This window comes from Gadus chalcogrammus, chromosome 11 (assembly GCF_026213295.1).
Source record: "Gadus chalcogrammus isolate NIFS_2021 chromosome 11, NIFS_Gcha_1.0, whole genome shotgun sequence".
NCBI lineage: Eukaryota > Metazoa > Chordata > Actinopteri > Gadiformes > Gadidae > Gadus > Gadus chalcogrammus.
The window spans coordinates 11,231,864-11,248,744 of NC_079422.1; the positions used below are offsets into that span (position 1 = coordinate 11,231,864).

Here is a 16,881-nt window from a genome sequence, read left to right on the forward strand (position 1 = left end):
TTATAATGATTACTCCGCTTAGGTTCACGGGCACGTAGGTCATGGTCAAGATCGTGACAGAGGGGGGGGTGGGCGTGGCAGGAGGAGGAGCCATGGATTTCTAAAGGAGTGAGATGTAAATTCACCTCTCCGACCAGGAGCATGGTGTGTGCTACAATACTCATTGTGTGTAATCGCTCCCGTGTCTCTGTGAGTGTGTGTGTGACCTACATCATTTTCTAGGAATAATTAAATTATCATATAAATTAAATCAACATCTCATTCAAATTCATTCTGCATAAGATTAATTTTGTGTTGTTTGTTATAATATATATACAGAATATGTGCACACAGAAACTAACTGGGCATAATCTGTGTTTATGTATATGGCTGTGCTCGGCTAGACAAGGCCAGGTTAGACTATGCATTTGGCCAGGCTATGCTATACTATAACATATGGATTAGAAGAGGCTAGCCTAGCCCCATTCTAGGTCCCTATGCATCAGGGATGCTGTTGCCGGAGAAAACACAATCGATAGGGAAGCAGCGTTGCCATGGCGATGCCATCAAGATTTTTTTTTGCTTTTCATTAATTTCCTCTTCACTTGGATGTGTCTGTCGAGGCAGGAGTCACACACTCGTAATCCACTGTCTGTTTGGTGTTCCACTGGGATGAATAAACAATAAGGGAAACACATTTCAACTGCTCTTAAAAAAAAGGATTATTTAGTTTCCAGTTCGGTTGCAAAAACAAACAACGACAACAACAACAACAAAACGGCAAGTGTGTCCGTTAGGAAAACTGTTTAGCAAGCCGTTCATCTGGGTTTTAACTCAACATGGATTTATCCATTTTCCCAGACCCAGGGGTCACAACTCCACCATCTAAACATGGAAACCCTTTTAGACTAAGTGGACGCTAAACAGCACATCAGCAGCAGCGCCAGGATTGATGTCATCCACGGCCTCACCTCGTAATCTCTGCAAAATGAAACCTCGTCTTCATTACAGATCAGGCAATGGGCTGCTGCTGCTGTTCTCCTACTCTGTGATATTCCTAGTTGGCACAACACACAGACTAATTACGCAATGATTAAAAACCATTAAACTAGGTAGTTAATAGAGAAGTGAGACAAGCAGAAGCTAAATGTGTTGAATCAAAGGGCTTCTGGTTTTTGATAGACATGAGATGCCATTATAAATCTTGGTTCCATTTCTTTTGACAGCAGTATTGTTATTGATTGCTGGGCGCTAAATAAATATCATAATGAGATTGTGGATAGGAGAGGGGATATGATGGCTCATTCAAGCCTTTCTGTTGCAAGATATGTCTTCCGTCCCCCGTCCTGACCCTGATACCAGGGTGCTGATAAGGTTTTTATATTACATTTTTGTGTGGCTACTAAAAATAATTAAATCTCAGGATCCACCCCAATCCATGAACCATCATTCATTTTATATCTATTTATATATAAATGTGTTTTCTTAATCTCTCTGACCTTTAATTCACGCAGAGAATTATCCCCATGCAACCGTTGTGGATCTAGCATTGAACCGTAGCATTAGTTTAGGATTCTGAGGTGAAATCCCCAAAATATGTTGATTTTGGTGCTTTTTACATTCGGTGCACGGACGGGTAATAATACCACAAGGTAGGTAGAATGACAAAATGCGGAGATAAGAATATTATATGAATATTAAATGTAACATATTATAAGTGATATGTGTGAATTTATGTGTTTCTGTGTGTGTGTGTGTGTGTGTGTGTGTTTGTGTGTGTGTGTGTGTCTTTGTGGTTGTTAGAGTTTGTGTTCATGTATGTGTGTGTGTGTGTGTGTGTGTGTGTGTGTGTGTGTGTGTGTGTGTGTGTGTGTGTGTGTGTGTGTGTGTGTGTGTGTGTGTGTGTGTGTGTGTGTTATAATGTGTGTGTGTGTGTGTGTGTGTGTGTGTGTGTGTGTGTGTGTGTGTGTGTGTATGTGTGTGTGTTATAATGTGTGTGTGTGTGTGTGTGTGTGTGTGTGTGTGTGTGTGTGTGAGGCTGTGTGCTACCTGCAGAGCGCCCCCTGTCCCTCTATCAGGTAGCACTGCCCTCCGTTGAAGCAGTAGTTGGTCAGCGAATCACAGGGCGAGCGGCAGCTCCCGTTCAGCATCTGGTAGCCCACACGGCAGCCCCCCAGCCCGTCAGACCCGTCCACTGCGTACACCGGCACCCTCGGGGTGTCCGGGCTCTCGGCCGCGGCGCCCCCTCCTGGCAGGGGGGCCTTGTCCTCGGGGGCCCGGGGCCCGGGGCGGCCCGGGGCCAGCCTGGGGTCCTCGGCGCTGTCGTAGGTCTCGGTGGTGGTGCTGTAGGTGTACTCGTCGGCGGTGGGCGAGACCCCCTCGTCGTAGGGGGTGAGGTAGTCGTAGCTGTCGGGCATGGCCCAGGAGGTGGGGTCCCCGCCCTGCAGCTCGTGGGCCAGGGAGGAGGGGGAGGGCGGGGCCAGGTCGCTGCGGCCGCGCGCCGCCTGGTCGAAGAAGTCCACGTGGAGGATGTCCGGGTGGGAGGGGTTGACGGCGCCCGGGGGCGGGGGCGTGGTGGTGAGGAGACGGGGGTCCAGGTCGAACACGGAGGTGTCCTTGGCGACCAGCCACGGCGGGTTGGTGGACTCCGCCTCTCGCTCCTCTTCGCCACCCACCTCCTCCTCCTCCTCCTCCTTCTCGCTCGTCGGCGGCGCCGCTTCCTCGCGTCGGGGGTTGCTAGGCAACAAGAGCTCCGTCTCCGCTGAGTCGGGGCTGAGCTGGGGAGGAGCGGCCACGCCCACCTCCTCCACGGCGGGCAGCACGGCGGTCTCTCCGAACATGCCGCTGCCCTGCTCGTCTTTCTCCCCGGCACGAATGACGCGCCCGGCCCTGCCCGCCGCCGCCTCCGCCGCCACCAGGCCGGCTCCGGTCACCGCTCCGGTCAGCACCTCGTCAACCTGCTCCGGCCCCGCCCCCTCGTTAAGCAGGGAGCTGCGATTAACGAGCCCAGCCGCTTCGGTGATGTTGGCTGCAACTGTATCGCCTGCAAAACACATAGAAACACAAAACGTCAAGGAGCTAGGCACGAAACCGTTAAGGAAGTGAGAGAAGACTTCATCTGGTGTTACAAGGAAAAATCGACAAACACAAAACGCAGTCCCTCGTCCCTGGGAGTGTTAATACTGAGAAATGATTAACATTAGGCTCGTTGATGTATGTCCCTGCCCTGCTCCAGCCCGCTGACCATCTGCACCACACCTTCATGACCTGAACTGCCTTTCAGTAGCTCCGGGGTTAAGGTGTTCTAACCCAGCAGGATCCTGCAGTTTGGCTTTAACCCCCGGGTTCTGATCCACGCCCAGCAAATTAAAGCGAGCCGTCACTGAGGGTATTGAAGTTTCTCTTCATCCCAGGACGGGCTGCTCATGGCCAGGCCCAAAGCCTCTGTGAGCCGGCGTTCCTCCAGGGGATTAAAAAGAGGGTATAATTGACTAATGTGCTCGGAGGGTAATGAGCTCTGGAGACGGGATTAGGGGGTCTGGGCGGGGGGCTTTGGGGAAGAGGTGCACAGTGGGGGGTGATGGAGGAGGAGGAGAAGAGAGAAGGAGTGATCTGAGGCAGTGATCTTCAAGAGAAGATACGATGGCGTCTCCTCGGGCCAGCCACCCTGACCAATGACAAACTTATTCTTAAACTGTGGAGTCAGGCCCCCGTGCCTTGATAAACCTCATGGATAACCCATGATCTCTGATACTGATTCAGATCAACAGCCTCTCAACAGTGGGAAGGAAGCTTTGCAATTTTGGCAATAATTCATCGCAAATAGTAACTTCATTGTAAAATACTTCAGCCATTTCCATTTAGATTTGTGATGCAATTTCTAAATAAAAGTCACACAAATCACACAATTGTATCGTGCTGACTTTTTTGGATTCGATTCGTAGACAGTCCCCGATATTGCCAGGGCTCCATTCCTTACGTCTGCTGAGGACAGAAGCCTCTATCTAGCAACAGATGTGAGGGTAGCTGGCAGGATCTCAATAACAAACTATGATATTTGGTGATTGTTTGTGTGTCTGTTAAACCTAGAGCAACATTTTTCCAACAACAGTGGGGCCTGACTTAAGAACTCAACAATAAACAAAGTCAGTGATGTAACGTCTGGTTTTTGGCCCAAATACAAAACACATTCCCTTGCATAACATACCTGCAGTGACAAGGACCGGGGACTAAATCATAACCCAGATCAAAACAAAGAAAGCATTGTGTGACAAATAAGTTGCTATTTTCCATTCGAAAGATGTCTGTTTCATACAACAGCAATAATTACAAACATGGATCATAGATAACAGTGCGAGGATCTTGAACAATGGCTTTTACGCCTTTAAAACTAGGAGGGAGAGGCTGTTCAATTGGCAGGTGGAAGACATGGAGCAAGCAGAAGCTGTCAGTCAGTTTAAAGGGTGACAGAGCAGTAGCCAATATGTAGCCTGGATCTGGGTCAATAGAAGGCTAATCCTTTCGGCAGACCCACAATCCTTTGCTGTTGAATGCATCATCTGAGGAGGTGAGGATATATTGCCTCCAATACAAAAGAAAACCTCTCTCTCTCTCTCTCTCTCTCTCTCTCTCTCTCTCTCTATATATATATATATATATATATATATATATATATATATCTGATTTGTCACTCTCTTTATCTCACACATCCTAGTAATAATAGTAATATACAGTAAATACCCTTGCTCTGACTTCTGCACTTGACCCCTGTCTTTCTCTGCCTCTCTAAATCACACACACACACACACACACACACACACACACACACACACACACACACACACACACACACACACACACACACACACACACATGCACACACACACACACACACACACACATTGACACATACACACACACACAAACACACACACACACACACACACACACACACACACATCCCATCCGATTCAATCCGCCGCTCTCTAGGACCAGAATGGACTCTCCACCTCCCCTTTGCCTCTTCCTCATCTATAAATCCTCATCATCACCAACCCCCCCACCCCCCCTTGCTTAGCGAGCGGCTCTGTTAAACGGTTGTCTGAACGCAAGCAGGAAGAGGGATGGAGGGTTGGGAGAGAGACCGAGGGAGGGGTGTGGAGTGAGGAGGGGAGGAAAGAAAGATGGTGAGAAAGAGAGATGGCGGGGGATGCAAAGGAATGAGGTGTGTCAAGATAGATGGATGGATGGATGGATGGATGGATGGATGGATAGATAGATAGATAGATAGATAGATAGATAGATAGATAGATAGATAGATAGATAGATAGATAGATAGATAGATAGATAGATAGATAGATAGATAGATAGATAGATAGATAGATAGATAGATAGATAGATAGATAGATAGATAGATAGATAGATAGATAGATAGAGAGAGAGAGAGAGAGAGAATGCTGTAATTCACACATACAGAGATCCATAGATAAACGGGTTGATTGTAAAGCGGTACAGAGTTTGACTGTGAGTCCCAGGAATTAATGGCAACATCCTCATCCACCCTCATGACTCTAATTGATTGATAAGGGCTCAAAGACCCTTTGGCAGTACGGCTATTTGGGTCTCGTTGGGCCAGATGGGACTCTACTACTGGAGTCATGGCAATACCCTTTTGGAACAGCAACCATGTCTGATACATACAGGTCCTTATCGGTGCCTGGGGATTTTTCGTTGCTCAAAGACTTGGATTGAAGTCATTTGTGCATGATAAAATAAACTGATTATCTTATCCCGCAGGTAGCTGGCAAAGGTAGCATTAGCTATTAGCTAATGTCTGCTCACAGGCTTATAAACTAGCATCGCTAGCAGGCTTTATGCTTATGCTTTACGTTTATGCAGGCTATAAGCAAACATCGGGTAGCAAGCTATATGCTAAAATTAGGTAGAAGATTTTGCTAACATCATGTAGCATCATCTGCTCACATTATTTAGCAGGCTATAAGCTAACGTCAGGTGAGTGCCATAGGGAGCTTAATATGGAACAAAAGCAAACAAAGAATGTTGGGGCTCTTTGGTTGAGCAGACTGAAATGGCAAACTGACCACTAGCAATTAGAGAATGTTAGGTACAACTAGCTATTATCGGATGTTAGGAACAGGGTCAGGTCAGGGCAGTCTGGACCGGTTCAAGCCAAGTTTAGGTCTTACTCGGTTCACTGTCCCGATTCAGCCCAAAATGAGACTAAACCAAAACCAACTAGAGACAAAGAAGTTCTTGTTTCCCTGTTGCCCAAATAACAATTCACCCTCTCCATAAATGTGCTCACACACGCATGCTTACACATTGGCCTCACACAGGACAAACACACACGCCAGGACCCTACAGTTATCTGGATGGTCAAACAGTATTACATAAGGCAATTTCTACCACCAAATGTGTGTGTGCGTGTGTGTGTGTGTGCGTGCGTGTGTGTGTGTGTGTGTTTAATAAGGATACCTTGGTTTCTCATGGTTGGAGATGATAGGCGGTCATTGTGAGATGCGTGACTGAGTGTTTATGCATGTGTGTCTATGTTTGTGTGTGTTTGTGGGAGTGTGTGTGTGTGTTTGTGGGAGTGTGTGTGTGTGTGTGCGTGTGCGTGTGCGTGTGCGTGTGTGTGTGTGTGTGTGTGTGTGTGTGTATACAACACTAAGTGCTTTTAGCCTATAATGGCTCGCTGCCGACCTTTGAACTTGCCCTTTGTTAAATCCTCATTAGTTAGGAGAAGGTGGGCCCTGATTGGCTGGGAAAGACAGTAAAAGGGAAGCTGATTGGTTGTGACAGTTAGGGCCCACAGTGCCAGTCTGCTGACCCAGACATGAGAGAGAAAGCAGGGGATTCTGGGGGGGGGAATGGGGGGGGAGTGGGGGGGAGTGGGGGCGTAAACAAACTGCTCCAGGCTGTAGACACAAAATGGAGTCTCCTCCGTTTATGAGGACAGACGATGACTGTGGAGGTGTTGGATCAGAATTGACACTTGAGATACATCATGCACTCTGCTTCAGGCTCAGAGTTTTGTTGCAAAATGTCCTCCTTTGTGGAGACATGTGACTTCAGACGCTGCCAAAACGGTTTCACTGTTTATCTCTCTGTTCTTTCCTCTTTCCATCACACTCACTCAGATTCTCTCCTCTCCCTCCTATCTTTTTCTCTGGCTTTCTATCTCACACATGCGTGAGTACACACACACACACACAAACACACACACACACACACACACAGCTTTTCATATTTGCTTATTTTTTATTTAACATTTTCATTTCCTCTCCATCTCTTATCTTACCCTCTCTCACCATCTCTGTTCCTCTCATATCTCTCTCTCTCTCTCTCTCTCTCTCTCTCTCTCTCTCTCTCTCTCTCTCTCTCTCTCTCTCTCTCTCCTCTCTCTCTCTCTCTCTCTCTCTCCTCTCTCTCTCTCTCTCTCTCTCTCTCTCTCTCTCTCTCAACTGTTTCACTCTATATCTCTGTATCACTTTCTCTAACTCTTTGTCTCCATCTCTACAGTAAACCAGATATTAAACCTCTTAAAGATACTTGGCAGTAGTGGAGGACATTACGATCTATGTGCATCAGAGATGCATCACCCAGCATCCACATCTAATTGAATATCTCTACATCGATTCACCAACACTGTTGCGACAGCTGTTTAATTGAAGGGTGAGCATATATGTATTGTCCGACCATCTGTCTTCCTCAGCCCCGCCACATCTTCCTTTTAAGTCAGACAGACATCCCCACAGACAGACAGACACATTTACCTGTCTCTCTGTCTTTGTCTCTATCTATCTATCTATCTATCTATCTATCTATCTATCTATCTATCTATCTATCTATCTATCTATCTATCTATCTATCTATCTATCTATCTATCTATCTATCTCTCTCTCTCTCTCTCTCTCTCTCTCTCTCTCTCTCTCTCTCTCTCTCTCTCTCTCTCTCTCTCTCTCTCTCTCTCTCTCTCTCTCTCTCTCTCTCTCTCTCTCTCTCTCTCCCTCTCTCCCTCTCTCTCTCTCTCTCTCTCTCTCTCTCTCTCTCTCTTCCATCAAATTAAGCTCTTCACATCTGCAATCCACAGGTGGTGGGATGGAGGGATGATGTGTTGCAATGGAAATGCAGATGATACCACGACGATGCTGCTACCCTTCCCCCCTGCTATTACATGCACACAATCCTCTTTGTCCTCCATTCTTTCTCACACCCCCACATTCATGCAAAAATGTTAAATAAGTAATCTTATTTATCCCATATATAATAATAATAATAATAATATGATAGATATGATATAACTTAATTAGCAAGATTATAACGTGTAAATGATCAGCACATATGTTTGTGTGTGAATGTCATAGATTGGTGAACATACATGTGTGTGTGTATGTTTGCCATATATGTGCATGCATTTGCATGCCTGTGTGCACCTATGAGTCTGTCTCTTTGTGTGTTCCTATACATATCTGTCTACGTGTTTATTCGTATTTGCTTACGTGTGCACTTGCACTTGCTTGTGTTGGACTGTGTGTGTGTGTGTGTGTGTTTGACTGTGTGTGTGTGTGTGTGTGTGTGTGTGTGTGTGTGTGTGTGTGTGTGTGTGTGTGTGTGTGTGTGTGTGTGTGTGTGTGTGTGTGTGTGTGTGTGTGTGTGTGTGTGTGAGGCATGCAGAGGCTTTTGTTACACCGGACCAAACCCAAAACTCCTTCGACTTTTATGCTGAGCAAGGAGTTTCTCCCTGACAGCCGAGAGAGGGGGGGGGGGGGGGGGGGGGGGGTTGTCAGTGTAAAAGAAGAATGAAGCTGGGTTGGTTGGAGCCGGGTAGGAGGAGAGGATGGAGAAGGAGGGGGAGAGGAGGGGGAGGGAAGGAGAGGAGCGGGTAATGAGAGGCAGGAAGGGAGGATAGTTGAAAGGAGGAGAGGGGAAAAAAGGAAAAGAGAGAAGAGAAGGAGGTGGAGGGAGGGGAGGACAGGAGGCAGAGTGGAGGACAGAATGAGGAGGATGAGGATGAGGGAGGGGAGATGTGAATGGGTAGTGCAGCAGACATGGCAGGCGGGTGCACGTGAAAATGAACTCAGTAACTCCAGAAGTAGAGGCGGAAACACGCTGCAGTAAGAGCCCACTGACACAAATGCACAGAGCGAGATGCACACACAAACACACAGACACACACACATACTGACACACACACATTCACACACACATACACACACAAACAAACACAAACACACATTCACACACAAATGCACAAACAAATGCACACAGAGTGGTGTATGAGGACACGCAAGAAACACAGTTGGAATAGTCGAAACACCGACCATCACGCTGACAGACGGACAGAAAGAAAGATGGACAGACAGGTAGTATAATATGCTAGCAGCGAAGCAAATAAACAAATGCACACATATTATCCATGAGTAGGAGTACGTGTGTTCTTAAGAGCCGCTTAAAAACAGCAAGAGCACTAATATGCATAAACCGAAATACACACCAGATCCTACGCACACTTATACACCAAAAGCCATGAGAAGTCATGTTCAAGGGTGTTGTTGGACAGAATAGTGTGGGCTCAGCAAGGAGGCATCCTTGGCTGCCTGGACTCCATCAGGCAAAGTCAAACTGAACCTCCCAAAAACTTCTTGCTGATTCCCAGTCAGCTGGCCTATCCAACGCAAGGTCACTCATAAAACCACATACACATAATCACACACATACACATACTCCCACACACACATATACATGCATACACACACATGTATATACACACGCATACACTCACTCACACACACACACACACACACACACACACACACACACACACACACACACACACACACACACACACACACACACACACAGACACACACACACACACACAAATATACAAACATATATAGACTGTTAATCACTGTTAAATAATTGCATATTTTTTTATGTTACACAAACAATCAATCACGACACACAAACTGTAATTAGGATGACTCAACACCGCGCCAAACACCTGGCAGCCAGGAAACACGTGCTCACAAGGACAAGGTGGAGGTGTTTCCACACACACACATCAATGTCCAAACCCGTACGCGCACACTCACACACACAAACACACACACTCACACACTGCACCAATTTTTTGAGAACTCTCTAACTCTCAACTTATTACAATTTATCGCAATTGCCGCAGATAGACTTGGGATCTCCCTGAAGGGACCATAACTCAATTTTAGCCCGGCCTTTCATTCCATATCCGAACAGTAGATGGACATCTATGGATCGCTGGTCCCCGCTCGCTTCGATTGATCAGATTCATTCTTGAATACCTTCTCATCCTTCACAGCTCCTCCACTCCCACCAGACGCACGCTTTCGGCTTTAGATTTCAAAGGCTGAAGTTATGCTTGACGGCGTTAGAAGGCATTTGGAGGACTAGCAACAGCCTCAACTGCACCAGACCATGTCAGCTCAATGCATAATGTATAGTGTAAACACACATACACACATACATAACAACACACACACACAAACACACTGACAAGACACACTCACTGACAAAGGGCAACAGCTGGTGGGGGTCAGGCCATAGTTAAATATGCTAATATGTGAATATACGTCAGCAGTGCTCAGGAACAAGCTGCTCAGCCACAGCCATGTGACGTCCAGGTGAGGAACACAGCCAATCAGATAAAAGTTGGCAGGCGTGAGATGCACACCAAATTGGTATCACCAAAGCCCCTCCTTCAGGCCGACAGATGACCTCCCCTGCACCTAGTGCTTTGGATGGGACGTTAACGTGGAGTAGTTACACGTTACCTCAATGACTTCGTGGGGATGCACTTGATACATGCTTGCCTGTCGCCACGGCAACAATATAACCGGTAACGCAGGCCCGTTGGTTCAATGTCCGCGCCACCATGAGTGTTCACGTGGCAGTGGCAGCATGAAGGGCCAATGATAATGACGACTTTGAGGTTGCTGCGTCACACTAACTCCTATCCCGCACTTGACTACAACTCATAAATGAACTGGAAAACCCCCTTCCTCTTGTGTTCTGATTCCTGTAACTGTTCTGAATGTTAAAACAGGCGATTGGTTGGCTCTTTTGGTGTCATATCTGTGATATTGATTGTATGCTTCAAATTGTTCTCAGCCTCCAGCTATGAGCTCGCTCGGATCTCAGCATCTCACAAACCAGTGGCTCAATGCCACTGGAATGTGAGTTGAGTTCCCCTCCAACCTTGCTATGAAACGATGCACAGGTGCATCAACTGCCAGCCCAATACCAATGTAAAGCTAAGCCTATAATATTCACGGAGCTGGGATGTCTCACTGAAGAAGTGGCAACATTGTCCAGAATATACAAGTACTGGTATGTGATTTAGCTGTTAAAACAGGCACGGGCACGCACACACACACACACACACACACACACACACACACACACACACACACACACACACACACACACACACACACACACACACACGTGCACGCACCGCACGAGCGGACACACACACACACACACACACACACACTTTGTGATAAAGATGGTCTGGACAGGTCATCGAAGAGCCACTCAAGGTGGAGCAGGTCTGAGTAAGTGATGGGAGCCAGTGTTGGCGTTGTGAAACTGTCCCTGCTGGACATATTAAGGAGGCTGCTCATGTTGGGAACACATTGTTCCCTCACCAATAGCAGCTGCAGTTACCATGGTCACAAAGAGGAGGATGAGGATGAGGACGAGGGAGAGAGAAGGAGAGAAGAGGGAGGAAAAGTTGTCTGAAATTAGTCGTATGGCATCCGTCATCGCCGCTAAACAGGACTGTAGGCAATAACATTTTAATGCGTGTGTGTGTCTGTGTTTGTGTGTGTGTGTGTGTGTGTGTGTGTGTGTGTGTGTGTATTACTAAACGGCTGGGCTGGGGATTTGGTTTGGAGATTAACTCGCTGTCAACCGACCGTTTTGTGTCAGCAGGATAGATGGATACATAGATAGTGTTTGTGTGTGTGTGTGTGTGTGTGTGTGTGTGTGTGTGTGTGTGTGTGTGTGTGTGTGTGTGTGTGTTTGTGTGTGTGTGTGTGTGTGTGTGTGTGTGTGTGTGTGTGTGTGTGTGTGTGTGTGTGTGTGTGTGTGTGTTCGTGCGTGTGCGTGTAAACGAGTCTTGGTCCCAATTACCCCGGACAATCCCTCAACACCCATTAAACAGTTTATACAGCGATCACCAACTGTGCACTAGGGGGGGATGGGTGGGGGAGGAAGGGGGGAGGGGAGGCTGTCACTGTATATCACCCATAATAAAAAAAAAAGACCTGGCCGGAACATAAAAAATGGACGCACGGAGAGAGCGGATCAAATCCCAGTAACAACCACCCCGGTCTCGGCTGTGTATCTATAAGCTGCGTTCTGGGATGTAGGGCAAGCCGTCGCTATACACTTGACTGGCGATGAGATGTGGTGGGGGAAGGGAGGGGGAGTGTAGCCCAAGGTTGATTCGGATGCAGGCAGCTGCACTACATCTGCGAACAGATTCTTTTTTTGCTTAATTATATTTCAACCGGAGTATCAACAACTCAGATAAATCCCCTTCGTGTGCCCGAATTGCCGTTTGTGTTTTCCAACCCGTGTTTGTTCATATTGACGGACGGGCATACAGAGCGAGGGGGTTAGAAAATAAGAGGGGCAAGTGAAGTCCCTGTAGAGAGTGTTAGGTTTGGTTGTGCTATTCACATGACAAAGCAAACACCGGCTTGGGTATAGTATGGGAAATGACCCTGTCTCAATGAGAGAACCCAAACCAAACCAGTGGCCATGTGAACGGCGGATTGAAAACTGAATTAAGGAAAAACGACTTAAATATAAGCGGAGAGACGCGGCACTGATTAAGAGCTGCAGCCGCCGGTTCAATGGACCTGATTTCACCCCACTTCATACAAATGTAGACTTGATGTTTTTGCGCAGTGATTCTAAAGGACAAAGGGGAAGTAACGCCGATGTGTCTCTCTTTCTGTGTGTCTTATTAGATTTTGTTTTGGACCGTTTCTTTCTTTGCCCCAGAAGCCAAAGCACTGTGTGTATCAGAATGTCTCTTCAGATTGCCTCATGCATTATTCATCAGGGACCCCCGGCCGTAATCCTCCCCATTGTGTCCCCTCGGCTCCATCATTGCCATAGTGACAGCGAGCAGCCTCGGGGGAGCGAGTTTACTGCATCGGCTCGCCACGATTACCCACTTCCACGGATGGGGACAGAACAGTGACAGTGGGTCAAAGCTGGGCGTCAAATGAAGGCAAGGGCTTTTATAATTAGACGCGTTTTTGTTTCCATGTTCGCACATTTGGATCAGGGTATGCGCGTAAAAGCAATTCATCCAACGACGCTGATTTACTACCGCAGACCCAACTTGTCAAATCAAAGCCACATTATAATGATGTTCCTCCGACCCGCTTATTGTTGCGAGAGGGACTTTTACTCGATCGTAAAACGATGCATGTAGAAATATTAGGAATCATGGCTCTTGGTTTGCATAAAAAATAATACTTATTCTGCAAGGAAATGCACAATTCGTCTTACCACGGACAGGCAGGGGGACCAGGAGAAGAGCCAAGACGCATGACAGCAGCAGCGCCGTCGGCCAGCATCCCCGGCTACACCTCGCGTCCTTTTCGTGCATCCTTGCGTGCAAAAAGCGATACGAATGAAATCCGATAAAAAATATAAATAAATCGTGGGACCTGTCTAGTCAAACGGGCTTAAAAAAACGCGTAATCTGGATTCAGCCTGCAGTTGTGATAACTCGTCTAGACTCCCGCCTCCCTGCGCTCCTCCATAGTCGTGTGGTGGTCTCGAGTGGTGGTCTCCTCGCTACTACTTCAGCGCTCCTCTCAGCTGCTCAGCGCGCCATCGTCAGCGAGACGCGCGAGTTGTGTGTAGTAGTTCGGAGTTTGGGGGTGGGGTGGGGGGGAGATCCTCCTAGCGTACAGCTAGCTAGCTCCACCAGCTTTTTGGTTTGGGATTTAGTGCTTTTTTTCTGGCACTATTGAAGTTCAGGAGAGAGTTCGGGAAACACACACGGTGGAGTGAGACCCGCTGGACAACGCGACGGTCTCATCTGCGGATTGAGGATTGTCAGTCCCACCCCGAATCCCCTTCGCCTCTCCCCCCCATCCCCCTTCCCCTCTCTCTTCCCAAGCCCCCCTCCTCCCTCTGCCAGCGCTTTTATTCTCCTTTAGAATAATCCTCTATTCATCTCGGGTCCCACCGTGAGTGTGCACGCTGGCTGCTGCGACGAACGCGCCTCGCCCCCTATCCCATGAAACATTGTCGATTTTTGGTTCAAGAGTTGCTCAATAGGCCTATGCGCCGACTCACTCCAGCACCAGAAGGACAAAGGACAATCATATGTTTAGCGTCTACTACCACAACAAAGACCGCTCACTACTTCGTAGGCTACTTTCACAAAACTCATCTATAAAGGGGCTTTTGGTATCATGGGCGACTTGGTGTGTAATGCGATATCGAGTTTAGGGGATTTCACATCGTTAAATCGCAATGCTACGTTTCCAAAACACTGTGATAAGAATCAAGAGAAACAAACAATGACAATGATGAGAGAGAGAGCGGGGGGCGGGAGGCGCGAGATGAACGGATGTGTTGGTGATGCGCGCGCGGGCCTCGGGGGTGAGGATGGTCGAGGGTGCGCGTGCATTCTTCGACCAAACAAAACTACAGAGGCAGAAGAGGGAGAGCGACACTGTGAGAGAGAGAGAGAGAGAGAGAGAGAGGGAGAGAGAGAGAGAGAGAGAGAGAGAGAGACGCATAAAAGTAGTCTACATCTACCCAATCTCAGATTAACACATTTTGCTAAAAGGCACATAAAATAAAGCAGGCTAAATTGGCAAAAAAAAAATCGAACACGAGGTGGGCAGTGTTTGATTAAAACCAAAGGGAATTCTAGATGTGTTCAATGGCTTGTAAAAAGTAGGCCAAGACAGCATTTGAGTATGTGAATAATGTAAACAGTCTGTTGCAAATCACCTCTAGAGTGCAACTATTCCTCCAAACAAAGACTGTGATTACACCCAAGACATCAGGTTTCACGCTGTGTCTGCCTCTGTCTTTCTCCCGTTTAGATTAATTTACGTGTTGCTCTTTCTCATTCACCCTCTTCCCTGTTGAGATGGTTAATCTCATACACAAAGGAAAACACATTTTGATAGGAATTTGTCTGTGAATAAATTCACGTGGAAATATGGATTTTTGGAATATTGATTGAAAAGCAAATCTGAATGCAAATGCGAAAATACAGACAAACACCCTGGTGTGTACACACAAGTCCCCATGCACTTATCACTGCCACACACTCCACAAACTCACACACACAAACACACATGCGCAAACACATACAGAAATACAAATGGGCCGCCCTTTTTTGGGGGGAGGGGGGGTGAAATCCTCTTATTGAATATGATGTGTGCCTCGTGCTGTTATTGTTAATGTGGACAGGACGAGACAATTGGTTCCTGATCGAGACAGTCCGTCATCATACGGATTAGGGCCAATGCAACCCCCTTTCGAATCTCATATCATAACCCCAGTCTACCCTAGTGGGGACTGAGGTTATGGGCAACATAATTCCTTGAGGCTTATGTCACTGGACAATCCAGTTCTTTACATTTATATCCAACACCCCAGCCACCTGGAGCACAACTGTCTGCTCTGATGAGGACTACAGTGCAGCTCTGGCTGGGAAACTTTTCCTGAGCAGCTGACCTGGGGTCCTCCAGTGGCCTATATGTCTCTATACTCACGGATGATATCTCATTAACTTACGTTGCAGCAGATAGTTGGCAATCTGAACAGACGGTAGCCTTGGAGCTCACGCTGCTGGAGTCTGGCCAATCTGGCCAGAATTGGTAGCCTATGGTCTTATGTTGATCACTATTTATAATGGTCATATGGTATATATGTATATATATATATATATATATATATTTAATATATATGCATCTTATGTGCTTAATCGCTCTTAGCAATCGCTCACAATCGCACAATTGCCCTCAATCGTATTTGTCAATCATTTTGTGTTTTTGTTTATCTATCATTTTGTTTATCTATCATATAGATAGATATATCTATGTTTCTAGCAAACAGTGACTCAAGTCGATGCACTTGGGGTCGTATTTCCTTGTGAACTCACGCAGCACAAGATTAGCACAAACACCCAGCCAGGAAGAACACTGGGCGTCTTATGTTCTCCATATTTTGTAGTACAGAAAAACTATGAACTGTCCTCCAAATATACTGCATGAAAGACGAAGAGAAGACTTGAGGCGTATTTCAGGCGGAGATCAGAACAGTGAGAGGCAGTGTGTGAACACCTGTCTGTGTTTGTTGTCCTCCATGAAGGCTCGTCTGCTGGCTCCGTGGGGATGGAACATCGATGGCCCCACGTTGTTGTTGGATCAAACACAAATATTAGTCTTTTACAAGTTATGTATACCTGATCTATATGCACAAGAATAAATCAGGTGTCTCAGGTTATTGACACTAACACTGCACCAGAAACTGAAATGGACTGAAAACTGAAGATCAATATGAACAACAATTATTATTTTTCTGGAATAAACAAAATACAGGTTTATAGTTAGACCGAGCTCCACGTTATACCTAGGATGCCAAATAGAACCACAGTGGTCCACTGGTGCATGGTATTGCTGCTTGTGCTTGTGCCTGTGTGTGTGTGTGTGTGTGTGTGTGTGTGTGTGTGTGTGTGTGTGTGTGTGTGTGTGTGTGTGTGTGTGTGTGTGTGTGTGTGTGTGTGTGTGTGTGTGGTCTCCACTGCAGAACCTGTTGGCTTGGTGCTTTTGTCAAGGAAATGTCAAC

The 16,881-nt window shown here is 46.9% G+C and overlaps 1 protein-coding gene across 2 annotated transcripts in view; it reads right to left on the reverse strand.

The window, feature by feature from the left end:
* The window catches only part of cspg5a (chondroitin sulfate proteoglycan 5a), a 32,031-nt gene extending 17,917 nt beyond the window's left edge, over nucleotides 1–14,114 (reverse strand). For both annotated transcript variants that reach the window (XM_056602587.1, XM_056602586.1), the window contains exons 1-2: nucleotides 13,570–14,114; nucleotides 2,029–3,022 (exon numbers count right to left, since the gene is read on the reverse strand). In XM_056602587.1, the coding sequence (XP_056458562.1) occupies nucleotides 2,029–3,022; nucleotides 13,570–13,669 (1,094 nt within the window). In that variant the 5' untranslated portion in view covers nucleotides 13,670–14,114. The remainder of the gene's footprint in view (nucleotides 1–2,028; nucleotides 3,023–13,569) is intronic.
* Nucleotides 14,115–16,881: the final 2,767 nt, after the last annotated feature.